Source organism: Zophobas morio, unplaced genomic scaffold (genome assembly GCF_036711695.1).
Source record: "Zophobas morio isolate AGI-343-1 ecotype UQ-CSIRO unplaced genomic scaffold, CSIRO_AGI_Zmor_V1 ptg000023l, whole genome shotgun sequence".
Lineage (NCBI taxonomy): Eukaryota > Metazoa > Arthropoda > Insecta > Coleoptera > Tenebrionidae > Zophobas > Zophobas morio.
The window spans coordinates 8811667-8836971 of NW_026972128.1; the positions used below are offsets into that span (position 1 = coordinate 8811667).

At 33.4% G+C, this 25305-nt stretch overlaps 3 protein-coding genes across 4 annotated transcripts; 2 read left to right on the forward strand and 1 right to left on the reverse strand.

Annotated features, from left to right (window-relative positions):
- Positions 1–729: 729 nt before the first annotated feature.
- On the reverse strand, positions 730–13405 carry LOC135134586 (cyclin-T). Its single transcript, XM_064063291.1, has 6 exons — positions 13257–13405; positions 7646–7858; positions 7426–7593; positions 7092–7374; positions 6962–7037; positions 730–4999 (listed from the first exon to the last, which is right to left on the reverse strand). The coding sequence occupies exons 1-6, from the start codon at positions 13403–13405 to the stop codon at positions 2856–2858; spliced, it is 3033 nt and encodes a 1010-aa protein (XP_063919361.1). The 3' UTR covers positions 730–2855.
- LOC135134587 (KAT8 regulatory NSL complex subunit 2) lies at positions 12363–16055 on the forward strand. Of its 2 annotated transcripts, none has more exons than XM_064063293.1 (7): positions 12363–12393; positions 14117–14622; positions 14670–14841; positions 14893–15056; positions 15105–15241; positions 15291–15557; positions 15607–16055. In XM_064063293.1, exons 2-7 carry the CDS (start codon positions 14118–14120, stop codon positions 15979–15981), a joined length of 1620 nt encoding a protein of 539 aa, XP_063919363.1. In that variant the 5' UTR covers positions 12363–12393; position 14117; the 3' UTR covers positions 15982–16055. The 2 variants fall into 2 exon arrangements, with proteins under 2 accessions (XP_063919363.1, XP_063919362.1); XM_064063292.1 differs by lacking the exon at positions 12363–12393 and adding an exon at positions 13730–13815.
- A 62-nt stretch (positions 16056–16117) lies between these two features.
- LOC135133960 (leucine-rich repeat-containing protein 49) lies at positions 16118–25280 on the forward strand. Its single transcript, XM_064062526.1, has 7 exons — positions 16118–16250; positions 16300–16802; positions 16852–17130; positions 17782–18573; positions 18624–18886; positions 24318–24919; positions 24972–25280. Exons 1-7 carry the CDS (start codon positions 16221–16223, stop codon positions 25164–25166), a joined length of 2664 nt encoding a protein of 887 aa, XP_063918596.1. The 5' UTR covers positions 16118–16220; the 3' UTR covers positions 25167–25280.
- The last annotated feature ends 25 nt before the right edge of the window (positions 25281–25305 follow it).

Here is a 25305-nt window from a genome sequence, read left to right on the forward strand (position 1 = left end):
AATTATACTGAATGTTCACGTGCTTTCCAGCACATATATAACACAAATAAATATCTTTCAAGCTACGATATAGACATTAATTTGACAACTTTTATTAACACTACATCCGAACTTTAAATGTTCATTGTGGTGTAAACTGGGCTCACTCCAGCGTTAAAAATTTAAAAACATGTACACAGGTTTTGTTGCTTTAAAATAAGCACCGGTATCTCTGTATATTTTAATATCTTAATGAACAGTTTGATCTTTATTAGGTGGGTTAACTAATTTGTTTTTTTTTTTTTTTTTGTTTGTTTTACAGTAATATTAGAGAATATCTAACAAACTAGTTTTGACACTAGCAATGCTTATTTTAAGCAACTTTGATCTTTGTCACAGAACGCATAGATGCGAAAATAACACTCAGTTTAACGCAAAACTGTGGAAGTAACCGTTTAAGTGAGTCAAAGTGGAACAGTGGACTAATTTTTGTTGGTATGCTTGCGTTATAAAGAAATTTGTCAAAAGATTGCCATATAATAGTCTGCTATGCTTCACAAATCAAGGTTGATTGACGGTGATCACTAGACTTGTTGACAAATTCGAAATAGCGAATGTATAGTCAGACCACTATTTTTCTAACAACAGCAGGGTTAGTTCAATAAAATTAACAGAGAAAAGGTGCACTTACTTGTTTACTTCTTCAAGACTGTTGATTAGTTGCCAGAAAACGGTGACAATGAAAGACACTTTCAAGGTTTTAAAAATTTATTGTTGACATTGAGACAGTTAGGCATTAGGTTTTATTTTCTATGTTTTGTTGAGAAGTATAATAAGTATATAAATCGTGTCTATTTACTTATATTAAACACGTTCACCACCTAATTAATAAACGAGGAGGTAAACTAACAGTGACTAAGAATTAATTATTGGGTTGTATTTGCAAAATTTATATTAAAAAAATATATAATACAACGGAACAATATCAGGTAAGTAAAAGGTATAATAATAATATTAATTATTATTATAACAATGAATGCATTAACAGTTGCAGGAAATTTGTTGGCAGTAAACGTGTGGAACGAACTATATACATAAGACTTTCATCGAACATTTTTTAGTGATTAGGTAATAAATTTTATTATTTGCGTAAGCCCAACAAAGTATAACATTCCAACTTAACTTACATAATATGAAATTCGTGTGTATATTTTTTCATTTATTTGAATGCTTTATATATTTTTAATTTCATATAGTTAGGTACGTATATTTAATACAATATAAAATAATGCTCCTAACACACTCGTTTTCCCATAAAAGGTACAAGTTTTAAAATTTGTCATTTCTCGTGTATCCACATCGGAGACTAATACTAATAACAAAATAATAAATACTTATTAAATAAATATTTGACTATTTACAGTTTCTCTTAAAAATTATTAAATTCGTTTTAACTTTTGTATACAAGAATCCGACACATCCTAGAATTTCAGTCCATCGGTTTGAGAAAAATTATGTATCGGCTATACTAGATTCTCATTTTAAAAAATTCAGTCGGACAAAAGCAACATAAACCAAAAAAAGCAAAAGAAAAATACACATACACATGTCACACGGAAAGTTATTGTTCCACATGAGAATGATGTTTAAAATGTTACATGAATCACCTAATGACCAAAAATGCTGTACAATTGTTACTCTGTGACCAGTCAATTGGCACTATCTAATATACAAGATTAGGCCGAACCGGATCTTAAGAAACAAAAACGTGTTAAAATGAGGGGGAATAATGGCACGACTGCAATATCCTGTGAATCCCGCAGAGCCGATTCCACCCTTTTTGAAAATAAAATTAAACAATGTTGAACTTTTTGATTGTTTATTAATAACAAAAGAGAGGTCATACAAAATAATTTAATTGAGTAATTAACAAAATAGTAGAAGTAACTTGTTAACAGTATTGCAATCAGCCATTACATAATATAAACATAAAAAAATCTAAACTCTTTCTAAAATAAAAGTGTTTCTACTATTTACAAAATACTTAGGCTGATTTTAACACAATATTTCAAGGGATTGTTAACGTTTGTCGCAATTACTACGAAGATGAACGTTGATATACCAACCTATGAATGGACGCCATCACCCAGTTGTGTCACCTGCAAAGCACCAAATAACCATGTAATCGACCTTGTTAGGTCCAACATTCACACGTAAGCTGGTCACGTTAGTAGAGGGAGCTGTTAGTCATGGTCATGCAAAACGATCAAACAATTCAGCTGTCCTCCAACCAGTTTCAGTTGCGGAAAGCGAAAGCGTTCCTCAACTTATTTCATGGTTAGTCTACATATGAATTGTTCCTTCATGTGGTGAACAACGAAACATAAAATCAACAACATCAAAAAGACAGAAATGAAATGAAACATGCACAAACTACGAACACGTGTACAGAAAAAAATAGGCAAAATGAATCGTTCATGTTGATTTATTTTATTTGACAATAAATAAAAAAGAGTGTGTTAAGACTATAAAAAGTGCTTAAAAATTACAAAATAAACTACACAGACATAAGTTCAACAAATAATATCTACCATAAGAAAAAAAAATAACAAACACGATACATTCTTACAGAGTAAACAAGAAGTCATAAAAAATTGCACTGCTACATTAATCACAATCGACAATGCCATATTTACAAAAAAAAATTAGTATAAATTTCCGTAAGATTGATTTTTTTGTGTTTTTAGGAATCACGTGGTAAACACCTGACATTTTGCTACTTAAGCTAACAATTTTTCTAAGAAACGTCTTAAGATATCCCTGTATCGTCCCTGCCAAATGAACAAATCATCCGAACAGTTCAAATCACAACCACTTTACTCCGGGGGCGGTGGGGGTGGAATATCAGGCGGGGCGTCCATGGGCAAGGGAGGATTGGAGCCGCCCGGAGGCAGCGGAGGCGCTTGTTGATAAATTTCCGGTGGATACGCAAATCCCCCATTGTAATAATTGTACATCTGCCCGTCTGGGTAAATATAGGGCTGACCGGCAGTCGGCACCACCCCCATCTGCGCCGGATAGTAATACATGTTTTGCGGCTGATACAGCTGCGGCGGCGGCATGTACGTCGTCGGGGGCGGCGCGCTATTTTTACTATAGTTGCTTACCTTATTGTACGAATGTCTCCCGTTCTGTTTCGAGTCCTTGTGAGCGCTATTCCTGGCGACCTTCGCCGGAGGAGCTTCTCCAGGACTGCTGCGCTCCCTTTCCCTCTTTCTTCCCTTTTCTACCTCGTTGCAGTTGTTCATGACTTCCCTCGGGATCTTGATTTTCAGAGCCATGGGTGCAGCGGCCGGAACGTTGGTGCTCTCCCCTCCACTCGCCTCAGTCTTAATGTCTTTTGGTATCGGTATCTTGATCTTGAGAGGGTTGGCCACTGGTTGGATTTTATCTTTTTGTATCTTGATTCTGATCGGTTCGGCTGGTTCGGTGGCCGTTTCGTGCTTCTCTTTGTGTTTATGCTTCTCGCGGTCTTTATCTTTGTGTTTCTTCTTCTTTTCTTTATCCTCCCGACTTTTGTCCTTGTCTTTGTGCTTGTGCTTCTCTTTGTTTTTCTTTTTGCTTTTGTGGTGTGTGTGATCTTTGACGTCGGTCGGAGGAGGAGGTTCGGTCTTCTGAACCGAGTTGACCACGACCGGTAGTTGAGGTACTGAAGGCGTTTCTTTGAGGAGATTACTGATCAGCATAGGGTTAGTCTCTATGCCGTTCACCAGCGGCTGAGATATGTTGTCGGAACACAGAGGCGGGATAATGTCTGGAGGCTTCATGTCTTTGGAAAAACTAAGCGGAGGTTCTTCTTGTTTGACGACATCCGTTATAGGTGTGATTATATCAGGTATTTGGTGAAGTTTGTTGATGCCTATCGTCGAGTCCCTCATCAGATTCTCGAAACCTTCCACTTGATCGATCTTCTGCATGACCGGCCTCAACTCGGGTTCCGAGCCGGTCGAGTAATTCCTAGCTCTCTTACTGGACGAATTGTTCGTCGGCGATTCCAGCGGCGACAGTGCAGGAAAAGAGAACGAGTCTGAAGATTTGACAGCCAGCGGCGACACCTTGTCCTGCTTGGCATCCGTGGGGCTCTTTTCTGGTGAGAAGAGACTAGGCTTCTTGACGGGATTAGGCGGCTCCTCTTTGGGCAGCGCTTCCTCCTTCACCAGCAGCTCCTCCTTTATCGGCGCACCGTACGGAACAGTCGCGGTGCCGTTGTGGTGGTGCTGCTTCGGTGGCGGGGGCGGCGGCGCCGTCGCCGCTGCGCCCGCCTTCGGGACGGACTTCGATGCGTCTGGGAAAGGCGACTTGACTTTCTGCGAGGTAGAGTTCATCGATTTGTTTAAGTAAACACTACTATTCCTATCGTGTCCGGGAACACTGTGTCTTTTCACGTCACCACTCTCCGGCTTGACGAACGTCTTGTCTTCGTGCCTTCGCGCTTGTTCGTGTTTTATCGGCACCTTGTTCGGGTCAATCGTACGCGACGAAGGCGGCCGATTCTGTTTATCACCATTATAATTCGTACCGTAAGTGTTCGTTTCCGCGGCCACGTTCGGCTTGAGGAGATACTCGCGTTGGCTTTTCTGAACGTCTTTGTTATCACTTTTGTTCGGGTGCTCACGTGACGCGCTATAGTCTTTGGTCGCTATACCGAATGGAGAGTCTCTGGCGGCTTCTCTTAGGATGTCTCGCGGTTCCGCGCGGTTCGGTGGCGGATGAGACGAAGGCGGTCTTGAATGAGGTTGCTTCAGTTTAGGATCGACAGGAGGACGATGGTGACTGTGAGGTATCGGTTGTTTGCTGCTACCGGGTGGTAGGGCTTTCATTCCGTGCTGTTGGGCTAGTTTCTCTCGTTCCTTCTTTTCACGGTACTCTCGTTCCTTCTGTTGCTGACTACTGCTACTGCTACTGCTACTTGACTCGTGGGGTCTGGAAGAACGATGTTTGTGGGGATCGTTTTCGGCGCCTAAAATGTGGAAATTATTGTATTAATATTACGAAGTCTTCTTAAATTGATGGCTGTTAGTCTAAAGATTCTAAAGAAACTGTATCTAGCAGTCTTATTAAAATTTAAGAAGGAAACAGTATAAAGAAAGGGTTTATGTAAATAAAATTAATTTGATTTGTTAATGTGAGACAAAAAACTAAATAAAGTATAGCAAGGGAAAAAAAATATGAAAATGGAAATTCGGCCGATGGACTCGATTACTATACATACTTCCTTAGCTTACACTCGAGAAGTAAAAAAGAAAAAAAAAAAAATGTATGCCTTAGGCGAAACAACTTGATATAATAAACTTTAATAAAAAATATCACGCTATGCACAGACCAGATGTCACGAATAACGAAAACTTAGTGAGGGTCCTTCCATATCAAAGCACCAAATCCGAATAAAAAGGCTTGAAAAGATGAACGTGGGGACTATATTTCCTGAAAGTTCTAGATTTGTATTTTTTCCTTAACATAATGATTTCAGGGACCAAAATAGGCTATTTTTGAGACTTTACAAATTTCAAGCATTTTTTTCCAAGAAAATGATGATTCAGGAACTTGTGTTTCAGTAGCCCACTATTCATTGGTGTTTGGAAGTGACACAAAAAAAAAACGAAGACGGTTTTTCATATTTGTTACTTAAATGATCACCCTCACTTAGTGTTTTCATACAAAACCCATGAAACAATTAATATTCATTAATTCACAGTTGTTTAAATGCCTTAAATACAATTCGGAATTTATGATAAAGTAATGCACAAAATTCACAAAAAGTGCAGCATTTGTTTTTGAGAAAAAAAAAAAATGCAAGAACATGTCAAACTTTATTTTACTCTTCATCTTTTCACATTTGTCAAAAAAATTGTACGTCATCAATGATTTTTTTTAAATAAGAAGGTATAATTTTGATTGCATTATTTGATAAAGTTTATTTTTATGTATATGAAAATGTAGTTTGATGTAGAGGTTGCATAACAAAAAAAATTGAGAAAATTAATAACAACAAAATAAACTTGATTTTAATGATAAATATTAAATAAACTGAACAATACATTGGAGTAAAAATTTACCCTATAGAAATTGTTCAAACTGTTCCCCCATTCACTATCTGACACAAATCCAGATGACGGTAGACCTGATCGACGAAATTTTCAATACTCTTATACGAGTCATTTCATGACGAATTCGTACTTTCAAGTCGTCCAAATTGTTGGGTCTTAACATATAAACACGACTTTTTAAATGTTCCCATAAAAAAATCAAGAAGTGTCAGATCCGGAGACCTAGGTGGCCATTCTTTATCAAATAATCCGTTCAAAATTATAGCGTCTCATTTAAATAAATCATTGATGACGTCATAACTTTTACAAATTTGACTTTTTTTGACATGTCAAAAGATGGAGAGTGAAATGAAAGACTTGCCATGTTATTTGATTTATTTCAAAAACAAATGCTGCGCTTTTTATGAATTTTGGCTATTACTTTATCATAACCCTGCATAAAAAAATATATATAACTATACTATTGTTTTCACATTAAAGTAATAATGAGTTTCGCAATAAAGATAACGGCATAAACTGGCGCGTTTCATTGCGATTTATTCATTATTTATACCAAAAACTTTAACAAAAAATATGAATTTTAATCGCCATGTTAAAGACGCCTAACATGATAAAAATAAATAAATTACATTTAAAATAATTACAATTGAAAACGGACAAAATCATCAGATCAAAGTTATCTCAGCACTCTTTTAAATGGCAGCAGTAATTCTAAAACACTTTTGACTATCGTGTTGTTTGTACATTTGAAAAAATGTAAAAATTACTATTACACTCTTTTAAAATGTTGTACTGCTAACAGAAACAAATAGCACCCAACTCAAGGAATCAATTTTATTTAATCAAAAATTTAAAACACAAAATAAAAAACTCACCTGCTTTAGCGTCGTGCGTTCGATGAGGATGCTGTTCTTTTTGGTCTGAACTGGGCACTTTTTTAGGATCTGTATCCTACAATTACGTAGGATGCAATCAACAGTACGGCTACCACACTACTATACTTACGAAAGGTGAGTTGGTAATAGCCGCAACAGTATGCATTCCATTATCGCCTATAGACATAATTTTTTCCTTCAAACGTGAGGGACAACTTTCGAAGATCGTAAGAAATTCTGCAGTGAGTTGTTGCAGCAGTTCTGCAGTTACCGTCGGGTCCACATACAGAAACCACTCTTTCCTCTCGGTGGACAACGGTATCTCCCAACTCGACCACTTACAGGCTAAATGTATGCAAAAGCAGGCTACTACAGTCGGTTTATATTGGAGGCACATTGTGGTCAAATGCAAGCTGCAAACAAACGAATTAAAATGCGGCGAATCTACATACTATTGAACAAACCTGTTACTAGCCAAAAAATACGAACTCTGTGCTAAATCTTTACTGGCACGAACAAGATGACAACACCTTACGACGTGGGTGTGTGGATGGTCAATTGCAACATCGAAACCCAAAGTTTGTAGGAGAACGTTTTCATTGAATACCAAATCTTGTGATTGAGCTATATACCTATGAATGATTGTTAAGTAATTTCGGGGTTTTCTTGTAATAGATGGAGTACCTTTCCGAGTTCACGTCTATGTTGGTATCTCTGTTATTTCTGCACATGTTTGCCACTCTAATAACATATTCTAATTTCCTAGGTTGTTCTTCTACTTTGGCGGCTAGAAACAGTGCTGCCGCCGCCATCTGGTGCCAGGGGAAATTTGTGAAGGAGTGGAACACGTAGAATCGATGCATGTATACAATGGCTGTGTTGATACATAATTGTGATCTGAGCTGTGTTAAGGAAATACGCAACAAAATTTCTGGTGAAAAATTCACCACAAGTTGTAAAATAGACGTTTCATAAAAATACATGAAATAGGGCATAAAGAAATAAATATACATAAATAATAGTTTAGATTCTAGAACTTATTGGTTTTCCATGCGTCCTGACGATTTCTGCACATCAGATATTAATCGAATCTGGCAGGCTGCCAGACTGTTTCACAATCCAAATTGTATAGCATCAACTACGGTTAACTCATACGTTGTAACTATTTTACTCTTCCAAAGTTCTTTTTTTTACTTTACTTTCAGGTGGATTTATTTGTGAATGTTAACAAAATATTCAATTCCTACACGACTATATGAACCACCTTTTATTTGGCATTGTTTCAATGAAATGATCTGGTTGAGCGTTTCAGCAGAAGTACAGTAGAAACGAAATTTAATAACAAGTTGAATAATAAAAAATACAGTCAAAAATGTTATGGTTGTTACCGTCGCCATGTTATCGACCGCGGTCTTTTGTTTTTATTAAATACGGTAACAACTTTTTCCTGGCATACTTTTTAATGGTTAGATCAATCTGAGCAAAACTACTATACATGAACCACTAGGTTTTGACACCCACTTGAAAATTAAAAAAAAAAAGTTTTAATTCATGTTTTGTATGACCAAAAATTATACAACTAAAACCCTGTGTATATGAAAATGGTCCAGTTTTCTATGGTCGCCACTGTACAATACGTTTCCTTAAAAGAAAAAATAATGACACTATAGCTCCATTACATTATACTACTGTGAGAAATATTGGACATGAAAACATCATATGGTAATTTTATATGATTCAATTTGACTCGAAGAGGAAAAGTTAGTGGGTGTACCTTTTTGACTGTATTTATGTGTATTATATATTATATATAACTTGTTTTTAAAACTGAATTGTATCGCTTATCGAGATGTTATTGTTTGAAGAAACAAAATCTAAAATATTGATTTTTCTAAAAGTTGGCAGACACAAAATTGTAAACTTAATATTTACATAATCTGAACGAAAGTGTATTTTTTTTATCACGATATTTTTGAGTTTTAATTATATTTATTCAGTTTTTGATAGAACTTTATATTTTATTGAGTTGAATAATTTTCAGGTCCACGTATTTTAACACACATTCACAGTATGCAGCTCCGTGTCATCTTTGAAAAGTTTACTTGAATATTTCTAATTAATGTTTTCTTACACCTGTTCTTAAAATAAAAAATTGGTCTAGGGTAGTAGAGAGAATTTTCCTCGCCTCTGAAGTAGAGTGTAACCAAGAGTTTCTTCGGAAAATGAAAAAAAATTGACTTGCAATTTTTTTTCATGATCCCTGTAAGTTCAATAAATCGAGGCGGATTCATAAACCACAAGTTTAGGATATGTTAATACATATATAAAATTTAAATAGCATTTACATGCGAAATTTTTAGGCGATGCCATCAATTTGTTGGTGGGGATAATCAGACAAATATTGGTTACCGGTTTATCACCTATATAACATTCTTAAATTACAAATAAAACTTAATAACGATCAGTCCAATAAGATACCTCCCAAATTATTTTGAATAATGAAAGTCCGATCGATTTCAGGCACCCAACACAAAATAGTGAATTAAAATATCTTCAACATTTGGACCAAAGGATTTTTTTATTTATTTTATTTATTTTTTCTTTTGCTATATGAACGGTTTTGAACTACTAAATAGGCTTGGTGCGCAATTTTTTGAATACCCTGTATGTATCATATTTCATTTTCGTAACTTGAAAAGAAAATTAAAAATAAAAAGAACGAATTGAAGCAGTAGTGCTTTTTTGAAAAAAATTACTTCATTTAAATAAGGCCAACCTTGCTAAAAAATGCTGTAAAAGCTTCATACAAATGCGTCTAACAAATCTCTTATATATTAATGTTTCACTAATCAATAAAATCATCATTATTCAGTTGTACCATAAATGGCTATTATTTCACTGCATTCGATAACAAATTAATTTTGTGAATAAAAAACCTACAGAAAAAACCTCTGAAAGATTTATACATCAATAATAGTAAAAAAATACCACAATCAGAGAAACAAATGAATTTTTTATTTTACTATTAAAATGTAGTTGCAGAAAAAATACAACTCGTTTACGAAAAGCGTCGATATCGAATGACTTTTTAACTCCGCTACGTCTTTCAAAAAAGAAAAGAAAAAAAAGGCTCACTAGAAGTTTTTTTTTGGATCATATAGTACAACGTAACATTTAGCATTACGCTGCTATTGCTAAAATTTCAGAATTTTTCCTTAGATCTATTAAATCAGTGCATATACCTATGAATTATTTATTGTAACATATTTTCTGTGAATCATTCTAAAAATAAAACCACATAATTGAAACACATTTTCATTTATCATTTTTCGAAACGAGGACGTCTTTTGTAGCGAAAATGAAGAAATTTTAAAAATTTTGAACAAGTTTTATCAAATCTGAAGGAAACCATTTGCTCAAACTAAATTCTTGCATGTATATGCGCATAGTTAAAAACAGATGAGGAAAGAAATGAAAAACATGCATTTTCATATTCTACGTGTTGAAGTAAAAACTCTATTATATTTTTATTTAAAGTGTTTAACAATAAAAAACACACCAAAGCTTTCTGAGTGAACAAACTCACAATACCCATAGATTTTTACCTGCTTCATCCACTTTTTGAATACATTTTAAACAGTTTTAAAAGCTTTAGCAGTACGCATCTATTAAAATTAAGAGCTGCCAGTGTGTAAGATTGGTTTTTAATCCTGATTAATCTATATAATTCGGGGTAAAAAGTTTTATAGGCTGATTACAAAATATGTGAGATATCTCGGACTATGGAATTTAGGAACCACTGTAGTGTTGTCCCAATATTTGAAAACAATATTATCTCATCTGGGACCTACATGTACACAGAAATGTATTATTTGTAATTTAATGAAAAGAAATGTGTGATTAAGGTCAAAACATTGAAATAAAAACAATAATAAATCAAGTCTTAAGACAACATCTTATCCATTTTATTTATCTAAGTATGTGTCGATCTGAATATCTTAATAACTGTAATTCCAATTAATTTATATACAGTGAGACTTAAAGATATAATAAAAGGAAACAGATTACCTATCGTTACGATCTGGGCATTTTTTCTTAACTTTACAAACGTTTTATTAGAATTTATGAATATAAATAATTAGTAAATTAGTGCAAAACAAGTTTCAGACAGACAAATCTCATCATTAGAAAAATTATATTGCAATCAATGCGTCATGTTAAAGTCGCACAAAATATAGAATACGTTTGATCTGTGGTAATAATCAACGTGAATTAATGGAAAGTTAAATTTCCGATATTCTAACAGGGGTTCTTGTTTTATCATTACTGTTATGCGTTTTTTTATTGTATTTAGTGTTATGTTATGATCATTTTATAGAACGTGACGAAAAAAAAGTATTATAAATAATTGATGAAGAAATAAAATAAAGTATAATGACAACACTCAAACATAATGTTTTCCGATAAGAATTGTTTCACGGATAAATATCACTTTGTGGCAAACGTACTTATAACGTTTTGTTTTAATGGCAACTTTAATTAACACCACAGTAAATTTTTATACGCAAAAAGTAGCTTATTTTTATTGTTTTGTTTTAAACCTGCTGTCGTTAAAATTTCAGGTAACAGTGCTTTAACTTGTCTCTTCTTAAAAATAAAATAGCTGAAATCAAGCGCACTGCATTTAATCCTGAGAGGATTATCGTAGGATCCTGCATATTCATAATATATAAAAAAGCCATAGGGTCAGTTTGGATAACAGTTCCACATGAAAACCAACACTTGAAGCTTTAAACTCTCCTTATCCCAAAAATCAATCACACAGGGTGCTGGAATATCTAACGTTAAAGTTTGTCTAGAATTATAAGAATTTTATGGACTCTCAAAGTTAATCCCTTTCGTCAATTTTATTGCACAGCTGAAGAGCTGTCAGTGGAAAGCAGAGGTTTACTGCACCCAAGTTTGCCCCGCGCCAGGTAGTCTGGCAGGCAGGTAAAAATTTCTTAGAAAAGCTGCGGTTCGAAAACGGCTGTAAAACGAATTAACTCTGGGAATCCATAAAATTTTTTAATTACAGTTTTTATTCTATATTTGTGATAAAACTGAACGAATACTTATACAACGCTTCATCAGAATTGTTTGTGATTTTACATACTTACAAAGAACTATCAAAAGTTTGGTTTTTAATTCAATTTACTTAGTACAGCGAGTATCATACACAATCAGATCTTACACTTGGTAAACATTTCATGCACAATTAAAACAATATTAACACTGAGTCATTTCTTTACACTTGATAATAATACTGTAGATTTTTTATAAAAGGGAAGGAACACTCACATTATGGAAGTGCAGTGCAACATGCGGTAAGACTCACTGTCGAGTAAACCAAACCTATTACTTTCCTTCGATATGATATTAGGCAAAATTTGGTAAATATATAACTTCAACATAATGACAGCGTGTCTATGTAACACACAATATACAATAGATTCTAATGTCTTCAAACTTCAACTTACTGTTACACTTTATCGCTTGAAACTCAGAACGTTCCAACGTCCACCACTATTAACTAGTTAAGATCACTTTTTTTAAAGCATAGCCAAAATCAATTTATTATTAAAAAATTATAGTACAAAAGCGACCCGAACATTTCTCACACACTTCAAGTTTAATATTCCATAAAACTCAAAATGAACATGATAGAAAGCTTTACCTACTTTATATACTTTGAATAAAAAAAAATTAAAGGAAATCTAAAAGCAAATGATTAAAAAATAAAATCGCAAGAAATATAAACGTCTTTTTTAATAAAAAATTGATTTTATTTTTTACTTTGAAGAAAGATTACAATTATTACATTGTACAAATCGCAAATCAAAATGATGTAGTATGACAGAAATACTACAATCTTGAAATGAGTTGAAAACAAAAAAAATTAAAAAGAAGCAAACGACAACCTACAACAAATGTAGAGAATAATTAAGGTAATATTCTGAAAAAAAGCATTCGATGAAATAATCCTGAAAGAATAAATAAATGCGCATTTGTAATATTAATTCTGCGAATCGAGTGGTGCGTTTGAAAACACACGTGTCGTGTGAACGTTGCTTTATCTTATCTGCGTGAAACGTCAATTATGCGCAGTAGAGGGGGCTATCTACGTCACTTACGAAACATGGCGCAATAGCTCCACAATGACCTAAAACAAGGGTCGTGGGGCCCGCCGTCTGCACTCGGGGCTGAAAAGGGTTCGCATTCTAACGGTTAAAATACAGACACGTGGAAAGGATACACTTTGAGCCTCTGACCCATGTCCTGGATGAAGTTGGCCGTTTGCTGTCTGTAAGACAGCTCTTTGAAGCTATCATAACCGCATTTCCTCGAGGGCGTAGCCTCCAATTGCTCTTTCGTGAAGTACCATCTATCGCTGTTATTAGCCATTTACTGCACTCGACACGACTCGCGATTAGAGCAATGCAAGTGTCGCTACGACTGCCAAACAGACTATTCCAGCTCATTTGCTATGTTATTGGGGGTTTTGAGGGTGCATTCTCGCGAAATTCAATCACAAACAACACTTTTGGCGACAAAATCGGCTAGAAGGGTTTCCGTTGCGTCACTACGATGTGGGTTTTCCTAGAAGTGGCACTGGTGCGAATCGGGTCGTCTTTCCACGGGCAAATCTCCGGTTACAAATCTCGACTTTTACACGAATTATTACTTAAAGTTTACTTAACGGTTTCGTAAAGTTTTTAACGCGAAAGAGGTAGTTTTTCAGCAAATAAAAATATACATACACAAAGTTGTTGGAATTTGATGTTATTTCACACAGAGATGGCCGACCAACCGCGGTAAGCAAGACCACCACTTTCACAAAACAAACATTTTCACTAACTCCCCGAAACGTACCCCTTGACACCTCATTAATACACTAAAAATTTTTGAAAGCATTACACCTTCAAACAGTCAAGTGCCGTAAAGTCCCAAACACCCTGAAGTCAACAACAAACATCAACTTGATTAAAAATGGCGGCTGTCAACTTCCGCTAACGTTCTCATTGGTCAATGCTTTACGAATTTGCGCGCCAGTAAACATAACCTAACAGTAAACAGAAACGTAGACGCGCACTTCACCATTTCTCTGTTTTTTAGAATGCAGCTGCCAGAAAAGCAAATGAAGATGTCTTCGACGTATGCCACTGCTGGAAATAAAGATGTGGCAGCTTTGAAAGCCGAGTTGGAAATCGAGCTAAAGAACAAAAAACAGTGTACGTACAAACCATATGAATGCACTCAGTTGACTCTTGATGGTTTCAACTACTGTCTAAAACACATTCTTCAAGACAAAGCAGCTCCGTACAAACAGTGTTCGTACATTTACGCGAGCAATGGAAAGCGATGTCAGCTCGCAGCTCCAAAAATCGAAAAGAAAGATTGCGGCTATTGCAATGAACATGCAGTTAGAGCTACGTTGGCGAAAAATAGACAAAACTCGAGATATCCACCACCGCAAACTGCTGAAGTACTTTTATATTCTGTGGGGCACTATTTAAAAAAACCAAGGAATAGGAGTGTGTCTGGAAGTACAGATGAATCGGATAGAGTTACAGCTGAAGATAGTGCTGAACCAAAAGCAACAAGAAGTTTAGACCCATTTCGTATGTTTGTTATTTGTAGAGGATTTTAATTAGTTTGTTTGTTTTAGGTGACATTGATGCAAATAATGTGTATAACTCGTCGTGTAACAGTATTTTAGATTTTTGTAGTGAATCAGACAGTGATGTTGAAGCTTCAAATTTTGCGTCAGTGTGGCATGATGCTCAAAATGATAGTTCTGATAATGAGAGTGTGGATTCTGATCAAGAGGATGTTCTCAAGTATGTTATTATGATAAAAGAAACCATTTATGACTTATTTATATTTCACAGACATGCAAATGTTTACACAGCAGAGGAAATTAGTTCTATCACTAGAGACAAACTAATTAAACTACAATCTCTGTATATTGAACAATATCGCCATCTCCAACATGTATTTAAGGAATGTAAGAGAAAATATGTCCATAATTTAAAAAGAGAGAAGGACACCTGCTGTAAGTATTCTCGTTTTTTTTTATTTTGTTCTGAATTTCTTGTTTTAGGCAATATTCACAACCAAATACGCGAAAATCCCAAAGAACAGCGGCTGTACAGGAAATTAAAAGCTTTAAATAAATATCATAGAACACAAGGTGTTGAAGCCATACTTAACAAGAGATTACATGATTCACGCGCAAAGGTGTTTTTTATTATTATAAGATTTGAATCTTAATGAACAGTTTTTTTAGATTACTGATGGCATATTTTCAAAGCCACCCAGTTATTCTAAGTGTTTGTTCACCGAAGGTGGTGTTAAATGTGGAGAAAGAACACTTCCTTTGGCAAGACATTGCAGAAAGCACATTTTGGAAGATCAGAATCAGGTGTTATTCCGTGCTTGTGGCAAAAAGAAAGCAGATGTGGAGTGTCAGACCCCAGTTGAGGCAATTTTTGAAGATACTTGTTGTAATCTCCACATGGACATACCTCCAATTAAATCATATTCACAATTAAGGGTATATTGATTCTAGTTAATTGTCATGAGTGCATTTTTGTGTTTTTTAGAAAAATTCTGAATCAGATTATGAAGACTCTTTTGAATCACCTGAAAATTTATTAATGGAGACTGTATCAGATAATGTTAAAACAGAAATAATAGACTATAAACCTAATTTGGAGGAAATGAAAACGTTGCCATCAGTTTTGTTTGAAGAGTCTAGTATGGACGCTAGTGTGAAAAATGAGGATATTGATGATGATAAAACGGGTGATGAGGATGTACAAGTAGAAGTTGATGATGAACCAAGTCCAGAGGGTAAATTAGAAATTGATTTACCAGATGAAGACAATAAAAATCACGTAAATTCTGTTACAAAGATGGAAGAAGATAGTTCAGAGGATAAAAATTCTATAGATAAAGTTATCAGTAACGACATATAATTTATAGTAATGAGAGTTTTTGTTACATGTTTTGTAATACGTTAACTTTAATAAAGTTGTTCAAAATTGAAAAATTTCAAATTCGTCTTTTGACAACCATGTAGGTATTGCAGTTTTCTACAACTCATTTGTATATGACAGAAAACAAATGTCATTATTTTATTATTTTCCTGATATTTTCTCTTGTAGGATGGCAGTTGTACACTAAAAACACTAATGTATCTCTGCATTGAATATAAATGCCAACTAGCAGTAGTGTTGCTGCGACTGTAAACATCCTTCACTAATTTATTTCCTCACCCTGCTTTGTTTTTCTAGGACAAGCAAAAAGCTTTTCGATTGCAAACTCAAGTCAAGAGCATCGAACGAAATGATGCAGACCGGCCTGAAGCTTTTCTCACTATAGAGTCGGCTTTGCCGTCAAATGAACGCAGAAGACTAACAAAGAGATCTTATAGTACATTAAATGCTGCAAGCATCTCTAAAGCTCACAGTACAAAACTTATACCATGTGATCCAATTAATTTACAAACACACACTGATGGTTCAGTTCACATAACTCGCACCCAAAATGAGAAAGAGTGCAGTCCAGACAGGATAAGTCTGGATCGGCGAGGTCTAACTTCTTTCCCAGTTATTGATGGAGAAATGAGATTGAGATTGTTGTCGTTGCAACACAATCTGATCAGTAGTTTAGATGGGCTGAAAGCTCAAAGTTTTCCTTATTTAGTATTTTTAGATATTTATGACAACCAGTTAGAACAGATGGGTTGTTTAAATACATTGGAGAATCTCAGGGTGTTATTGGTTGGAAAGAACAGGTATTTTAATGTTTAGCAGAGGCAGAAAGTTTGACTATTTTTTTCCAAGGTTGCGCAGAATTGAAGGATTGAGTACTCTGAAAAAGATAGAAGTGTTGGATTTACATGGAAATCAGATAACACATGTCACTGGGTTGAATTCTCTTGCAGAATTAAAAGTTTTGAATTTAGCTGGTAATCAGATTCGGTATATCGGAATAGGTGATTTTCAAGGATTGGCTTCCTTGCAAGAGTTGAATTTGAGGAGGAATAGACTTAAGAAGTTACTGGGTTTTGGCGAAACCCTGAATTTATCAAAGTTGTTTATTAGTAACAATGATTTACAAAGGTAAGTACTTTAAGCAAAGAAAATTATTATTTCAGTGAACCACTGTATGATTGAATAGGAGGTGGGTGTAATTAACGCTATACAGTTGGGTTTCATGACGTTTTCAGTTTGACAGTGATGGCCAAATAACTGTCAAACAGCTGCAATGCCAACATTTTTATTGCAAATAAGATTCACAGCCTACTAGAGAACTTTTTCCATCATCTGATTGGCGTAGAATGGGTCACGTGGTACTTTAATGCCGCATTAATAAAACTTTTAATTGCAATCAAATATTGAAATAAACTTCCGTAAATTAACTCTTACACCCTACATAATGTCAGTTTTGAACATAATTGTCATTATTTGTATTTGCGAGCAAATTTTCTATTATTTGCAATAGTATAGATAAATTAAAAATGAAGTTATGAATAGAGAATTTGGCGGTATTGTGTGACAGTGAAATATATTTAAGTCTAAAGTCATTCATTTAACTGCTCTATAATTTGTAAATGACTATAATTTGAAATAATGGATCTCAACACGCTACTTGAGCTCCGACATTTGGTATTATAAATGTAAATGCGCACTTATGCGGGAAAACTAATACGATCCTTGCGATTTTCCACACTAGCGATTTTTTTTTCCATCGTTGAAATAAATATTTTTTAGCGTGGAAGATATAAGCAGTTTGGCAAAGTCGTGTAACTTAAAAGAGATTTCCATAGACAACAATCCGGTATTCCTGTCTGGTGATTGCGTGTCATTCCTTGTTTCGTATTTGCCCCAACTAAACAAACTCAATACTATGCAAATAACAGAACAAGTGAGAAAAGCGGCGATGGCGTGGCGTCGGAATAAAGAATCAACGAACTCGGCTTTCATGGATCTAACAAGTGATGTTTGTTTGAACGTTCGACGAGAAGAGATTATATCTAACGCGAGAACGAATTGGGAGTTGCTAAGATCGCAAACTAAATGTCTGACCAAATCGTCGAGTAATTTGGCGAAAAACGTCAATAATCTATCTTTAGATTCTGATTTGATTTTGACTTCTTTTGGGAAAACGAAAACGAAGACTTATGCCAGTATTACCACCAAAGTGCCTCTTTTTACAAATAAAAAATTGATAAGGACTAGCTCACAAGATACTGATAACTCACAAAACACCTCGTCATCGAACACTTCGAGTAACGAATTTATTAGATTACCCCCTATTTTGGTACCTATTATTAAGAAAATGGAACAGAAAAACGAGGCAGGTTCCAAAGAGAACAGCATTAAATTATCGGGGAGTTTGTCAAGTATAGGCCCTAACATCGACAGTTCAGTGAGTTCTCTTGGGAGCGAGAATGAGTCTTCAGATTCTGAAAGCTCCAGTGACACTGAAGTGGAGTCGGAACACGAAGAGCCGGAACCGAAATTGAAAGAACCAGAACGGGAAAAGGAGACGCCTGTGCTGGGGTATGCAGTAACTTGGAGTATTGAGTTGTTTTCATATATTTTTTTAATAGGACAACACCTGTTGTCATGGAACAAACGGAGGAAAATAAAAATTCATGCGTTGAAACTGCGAGTAGCGTTTCCAGTATTACTAATGTCACGGCACCAAGCGCTTCAAGTAGTGATCCGCCTTCCAAAACGGAGAGAAATGCAAGGAATGTTAAAAGCGCAGCGAACACTCGGGCTCTTAATTCGAAAGTACACAATCGGGCATCAACTGCCAAACCGAAGAAACAGGGGTCACCAGCATCGGGGGGAAAGGACAGGGAGCAAGGTAGGTCCTTTTTTTTAATTTTTACTATTGAATTAAATTTAATCATGGATTAATTATGTCGAAATTTAAAGTTTTTTGTTTTTGGAAAAAAATGTTTTTTTTTTGTCTGAATAAAATTTTGTGGCTATAAGATAACGTAATAATTCCCGTTGTTTAAACACATTATTAGTACAAACGACGGTAAATAAAATAAAATTACCAATTAAGGTCTTGATTTTCAGGGGGCTAAATGCAAACTGTTGAACGATTTTATACATGCAAGTATTCCCTTTTTTTTTTTTTTTGTTTTGCATTCAAAAGTAGGTTTGGATATATCGATGATGTCATAACTTGTAGTTGTTTTTATCGAATTTTCAATTCAGAGTTCAGTAGTCTTCGAATGTTCTGTAGATGTAGCTAATAAATCTTTCACTTTAACTGTGACAACTTTGTTAATTTTTTAAGGTGTGATATCATAAATTATAGTAGACCTTCGTTGGATCTCACACTTTGAATTCATGAATTATTTATCTTTATTCTACGTTGGTTGTTTGGTGTGTTAAAGTCTAATTTCCTTCGATTTTCACTCTTAAGATATTCATGTTAAGCAACGATCGAAGCTGCTCCATGTTTTTTCTGTGGTATAATTTTGTGAAACAAACTTATAATCATCAAAACTTTGAAAACATGATATAACGATTTCTGAAACAACTTTAATCACTTGGTGAGGATCATAATAAAAAAAATTATCCCCTAATATTATACAGAATTCACTTTTCTAAATGTTTCGTTTTGTTCAATAATGCGTGAACTTTTGTGTCAGTACCTTGTGGTGTTTTATTTATGCTAGTGGGTTTTACAAAATTATTTGACTAATTTTGTAATACAGCGTTGAAACGTGGAATAAATTATGGTAATTGGGACTTATCCTTATGTACTCTAATGAGATCATAGGTTATTATAGCAATTTATATTAATTTTAAGTCAAAATAAAGGCTTATTATTATTTTTTGTATCCCCTTGTGATTGAGAACCTGATTTTAGTTGTTAATGTAAAGAGGTTTGAAATCTTCTATGCATAGAAAATTAAATATATATATATATATATATTTATTTCCGGAGCTAAGGACGTATTGTAATTGAGTCCTTTCTACGACTGACTCCTTTTATGCTTTCTCGACGTTTCATGACTCCTAAAGTACGAAAAAAGTACGTCTTCCGTTTCTGTCCGTCTGTATTAGAATTATTAGGAATATCGTGTTTCGTGTAGATGGTAAAACACTAATCAAAATTTACATAAACATCCCCACCAACAAAATCATCTTCAAAATTTATATCTGTAAATATTAATTCAATTTTATGAAATAAGGTATTCCTTTACATATGAAAAAAATCAAAATTGTATAACATTGTGCAATTTAACTTAAAAAAAATAAATAAATAAATGAGGAAATTTATTGTATTGATTAAAATCAAGAACAACTATCTCTATTTTCCCGAAAATTTGGGGATACAGTACTGTTATTATCCAAACTGATATACGTGTCCTTGACGTCATCAGAAAATTTTGTAGTGGAAAAACTCACTTGAAACAAACGCATAGCACTCCTCTGTACGTTTACTTTACCATTACATTTTAACTTATAATTATACAAAGATAAAATTCGCAAAATCAAATCTTATAATTCTTCGAGAAAAATCTGAAAATTTTTGATATCACAAATTTTTGTTTTTTCATTTTCTTTTTTTTCAATTTTTCCATTTTTCAGTATTTCGGTTTCATAATTTTTCGATTTGCAGTTTTTCAATTTTGAAATTTTTTAATATTACAATTTTTGATTTTCCATCGTTCAGTTGCTCAATTTCTCAATTTTTAATTTTTCGATTTTTCAATTTTTTCGTTTCCTCAATTTTTCAAGTTCTTGATTTTTATTTTTTATTTTCCCAATTTTTTAATTTTTATTTCCTCCTTGTTTCTTTCGATATTAAAATTTTTCGTTAATTCAATGTTTCAAATTTTCAATTCCTCGATTTTCCAATTTCAAAATGTTTGAACTTCTCAAATATCCGATTTTTCGATTTCTTTAATTTTCAATTTTTCGATTTTTAAGTTTCTCAGTCTTTAATCTTTCGATCTTTCAACTTTTCGTTTCTGCAATTTTTCAAGCTCTTCATTTTATACTTTTTTGTGTTTCTAGTTTTTGATTAAAAACGTTGCAAAATCGAAAAAATGGAAAATCAAAAAATTGTAAATCAAAGAACTGAAGAAACGGTAAATTGAAACATTGAAAAATTGAAAAGTTAAAAATCGAAAAATTAAAGAGTCGAAAAATTGAAAAAAAGAAAAAACGAATCGAATCGAAAAAATGGAAAAGTCAAAATTGTAAAATCGAAAAATTATATAATCGTCATAATTCAAAAGTCGAAAAACTGTTACATTGAAAGACTGAAAAATTAAATATTGAGAAATTCAAAAATTAAGAATCGAAAAATTGAGAAATCGAAAAAATGAAAAAGTTTTAAAATCTAATAATTGAAAAATAGAAAAATTTTAAAATCGTAAAAAATTTTAAATTATAATTCGTATTATATATGTATTTAAAATGAAAATTAGAAACACTACAAATCAAAAAAGAAATGAAAAATTGAAAAATCGAGAAACTGAAAAATCTAAAATTGAAAGATCGAAGAATGACAAAATCTGAAAGTTGTAAAACCGAAAAATTGCAAATCGAATAATTGAAAAATCTAAAAATTGAAAATTTTCGCGTTGAATAACACAAAAATCATAAAATCAGAACATTGAAAAACCGAAAAAGTGAAAAAATAAAGGAAATAAAAACCGAAATGAAAAATTGAAAATTTTTCCACTTCCAGATTTTTCAGTTTTTCGTTTCTTCAATTTCTCGATTTGTAGTTTTTCAATTTTGCAACTTGTCGATATTACCATTTTTGATTTCTCGATCTTCCAGTTTCTCAATTTCTTAATTTTTAATTTTTCGATTTTTCAGTTTTTCATTTCCTCAATTTTTCAAATTCTTGATTTTAATTTTTTTATTTTGCCAATTTTTTTAATTTTCATTTCCTCAGTGTTCCTTTCGATATTAAAATTTTTCGTTTATTCAATTGTTCAATTCCTCGATTTTCCAATTTTTAAGTTTTTGAACTTCTCAAATATCCGATTTTTCGATTTCTTTAATTTTCAATATTTCGATTATTCAATTTTTCGTTTCTAGAATTTTTCAAGTTCTTCATTTCATACGTTTTCGTTTTTTCATTTTTGATTTTTCAATTTTACGATCTTGCAATTTTTCGAAATGTTGAAAAATCGAAAAATTAAAAGTCAAAAAACTGAAAAATGGGAAAAAATTGTAAATCGAAGAACTGCAGAAACGGTAAATTCAAACATTAAAAAACTAAAAACTTAAAAATCGAAAAAATGGAAAACTCAAAATTGTGAAATCGAAAAATTATGATTCCTCAAAATTCCAAAGTCGAAAAACTGTTAAATTGAAAGACTGAAAAATTAAGTATCGAGAAATTCAAAAATTAAGAATCGAAAAATTCAAAATCTTTAAATTGAGAAATCGAAAAAATGAAAAAGTTTTAAAATTTAATTATTGAAAAATAGAAAAATTCTAAAATCGTGAAGGTGAAAAAGTGAAAAAAAAATTAAATTATAATTCGTATTACATATTTGAAATGAAAACTAAAATAATTGCAAATCAAAAATTGAAGAAACGAAAAATTGAAAAATCAAGAAACTGAAAAATCTGAAATTGAAAAATCGGAAAATTGAAAATTTTCGCATTGGATAAAAGGAAAATCATAAAATCGGAACATTGAAAAGCCGAAAAACTTTTCATTTAATTAAGTCAAATAAAGAAAATAAAAAATTGAAAAATTAAACACTGGTGAAATTGCAAATCGAAAAACTGAAAAATTTTAAAATGAAAATTCGAAGAGTTATATATCATAAATTGAAAAAAAAAAAAAAATAAATAAAAATCACATATCGAAAAATTGAAAAATTGAAAAAATTAATATTTCATAGATACACCATCTATTTAACCTGTTCTACTTTTTAGTGAATTTTTATGATAACTGAAAAAAATGAGATTAAAAAACAAAAGATTATAAAAGCGGAACATTGAAAAATTGTAAAAATAAAGACAATAAAATCAGAAACGAAAAATTGCAAATCGAAAATATGAAAACTTCGGTAGTTAGAAAATTGCAAAATTTAAAGTTGAAAATTCGGAAAATTGCAAATCGAAATAGTAGTTACATTATATACCAAGAGACTAAAATGCACGATGTAATCCCGAAAGTGGATATTAGTGCCCGAGGGCAATAACCACTTCTGGGATTACAGCACACTTTAGTCTTGTGGTGATTGTACTATTTTTTGCCCTCTCGGCACTACAAATACTAAATTTTAAACTGGAAGAAAATATTGGAAATTACGTATCATCAATCGCGATAGTAACTGCCCATTCACAATGGACATAAGACATAAGAACGAGCGCATAACATAATTTACGTTTTTGGTTTGTGTCAGGCTTATGCTTATCTACGTTCACAGTGGATAGGTGGACAGAGTGAACTCTGTAAGAATTGTTAAACTGCGCAAACGCAGAACCGAATAACTCCCGGCTAAACATAGAAACGACTAACCTCAAACTGAGTCAATCAAAATATCTAACCTACAATTTCATACGATATTCGAACTTGACAACTTGCAACAACAGACTCGCAGTGTGAAGCTTTCATTATAATATATATAATATAATCAAAGGTGTGAAGTACCAAGTGCCAACTGTCAAAGGGAATTCAATAGCAGCATTCAAAAGTCCCTAGATTTTAACATAATTTTGACATAATTCGAACTTATTTCAACTTTGTGTACGCACACAAGGATTACATAAAACGTTCATAAGCATAAGAATTACGTTCGTCCACTGTGAACAGGGGTACACGTTTTCCATCGTTTCAACTATACGTATTTATGTAAGCTTTATGTACTTGTTATGCCTTATGTCCATTGTGAATGGGCAGTTAGCCTTGTTGGATAACCAAGGTTATAGGTGTAGATAAACAAGACGAGCCATTTTGAATTTTTTGATGTGTTTCTATTAGCACTTTAAGTTAAAAAGTGTTTGTTGTTATGGAAACACTTTTTATCCCTAGGGTCAAAAAGAGCCACTTTGGTCCCGATTTACAGGGACTAAAATATGAATTTTAGACCCGGTAGAGCAAAAATTCTTTGAATACCCTGTAATTCTTAATCTCTAATTTTTTATGTCAGGGAAGTTATTAAAGCGAGAACACTACGAAGTAATATACACTTTATTTATTTTGTCGTATGAAAATTTCTCTCGTATATCTTAAGCGATTTTCACTTTTACGGGCCCGGTCTGAAGCTTGTCTAACTAAATTTTTTCTCATTCAGGAGGCGACTACTTGATTGAAATTTGCGGCCGATACTTGAACGTTTATGGACAATGTGCCTTACGTTTTATCGACAGACCATGGAACTCTTCAAAAGCACACGACGTAACTACCGTTAAATTCAATTACGTCAATTTCAACGGAATTACAGGGATTTTAAATAAATTAAAAATGAGATTTCCAAATATCGATAATTTTTACTTCAAAGAAAACAATATCCACTGTTTAGGTCAAATAAACGCTTTAGCTGAGGTCCAAGGGTTAACTTCACTCTACATCGATCCCGAAGGGAACGCAGTCACTCAGAAAAAGTGGCGAAGTTACGCAATATACAGGCTTTCACACTGGGGTTTATCTGTAATTAACGACTCCGAAGTGACGGAGGAAGAAGTCAAGAAAGCCAACGAAGAATACCAAGGTCTAAGCGATTTAGTTTTGTGGTCGTTACCAGACGTTCTGTTGCAACCTTTGTTGGTCAGATTGAGATTAGACGTAAGTTACGGAATTTCGGAGCAAAATGCGAAAAAATGGCTGATGTCTGCTGATCCAGATTTGAAGAGTGTTGTCAGTAAGGAGGCATTGCAGTGGAAGAAAGGTGGTGGGGTAGGAGGTGAAGAAATTATCTTGAAGATGTATTTATCAATGTTTGTTGTAGGAAGATGCGGCGATGAGGCAGAAGGCCAAGCACTTTATTTCTCAGTTGTTAGAAGAAATGGGCAATTCTGTGAATAAGTTGAGGTTATTAGATAAGAAGTGGCCTTCGATTTTACACGAATTCGTGAGAAATGCCCTTCTGGATTACTCACAGTTAGATATGTACATGAAACAGAAAATGTTAGAACTGAAATGAATAAAATTGTTTCACTGCCGTAATATTTAACACTGTTATGCACTATTGTGAATGTTGACTTTTTATTAAGCGGTTTTTATTGTATTTGTTGAATAAATTTGTTATTCTTTATTATTTTATTTGTGTTTTTGTGGCCCCG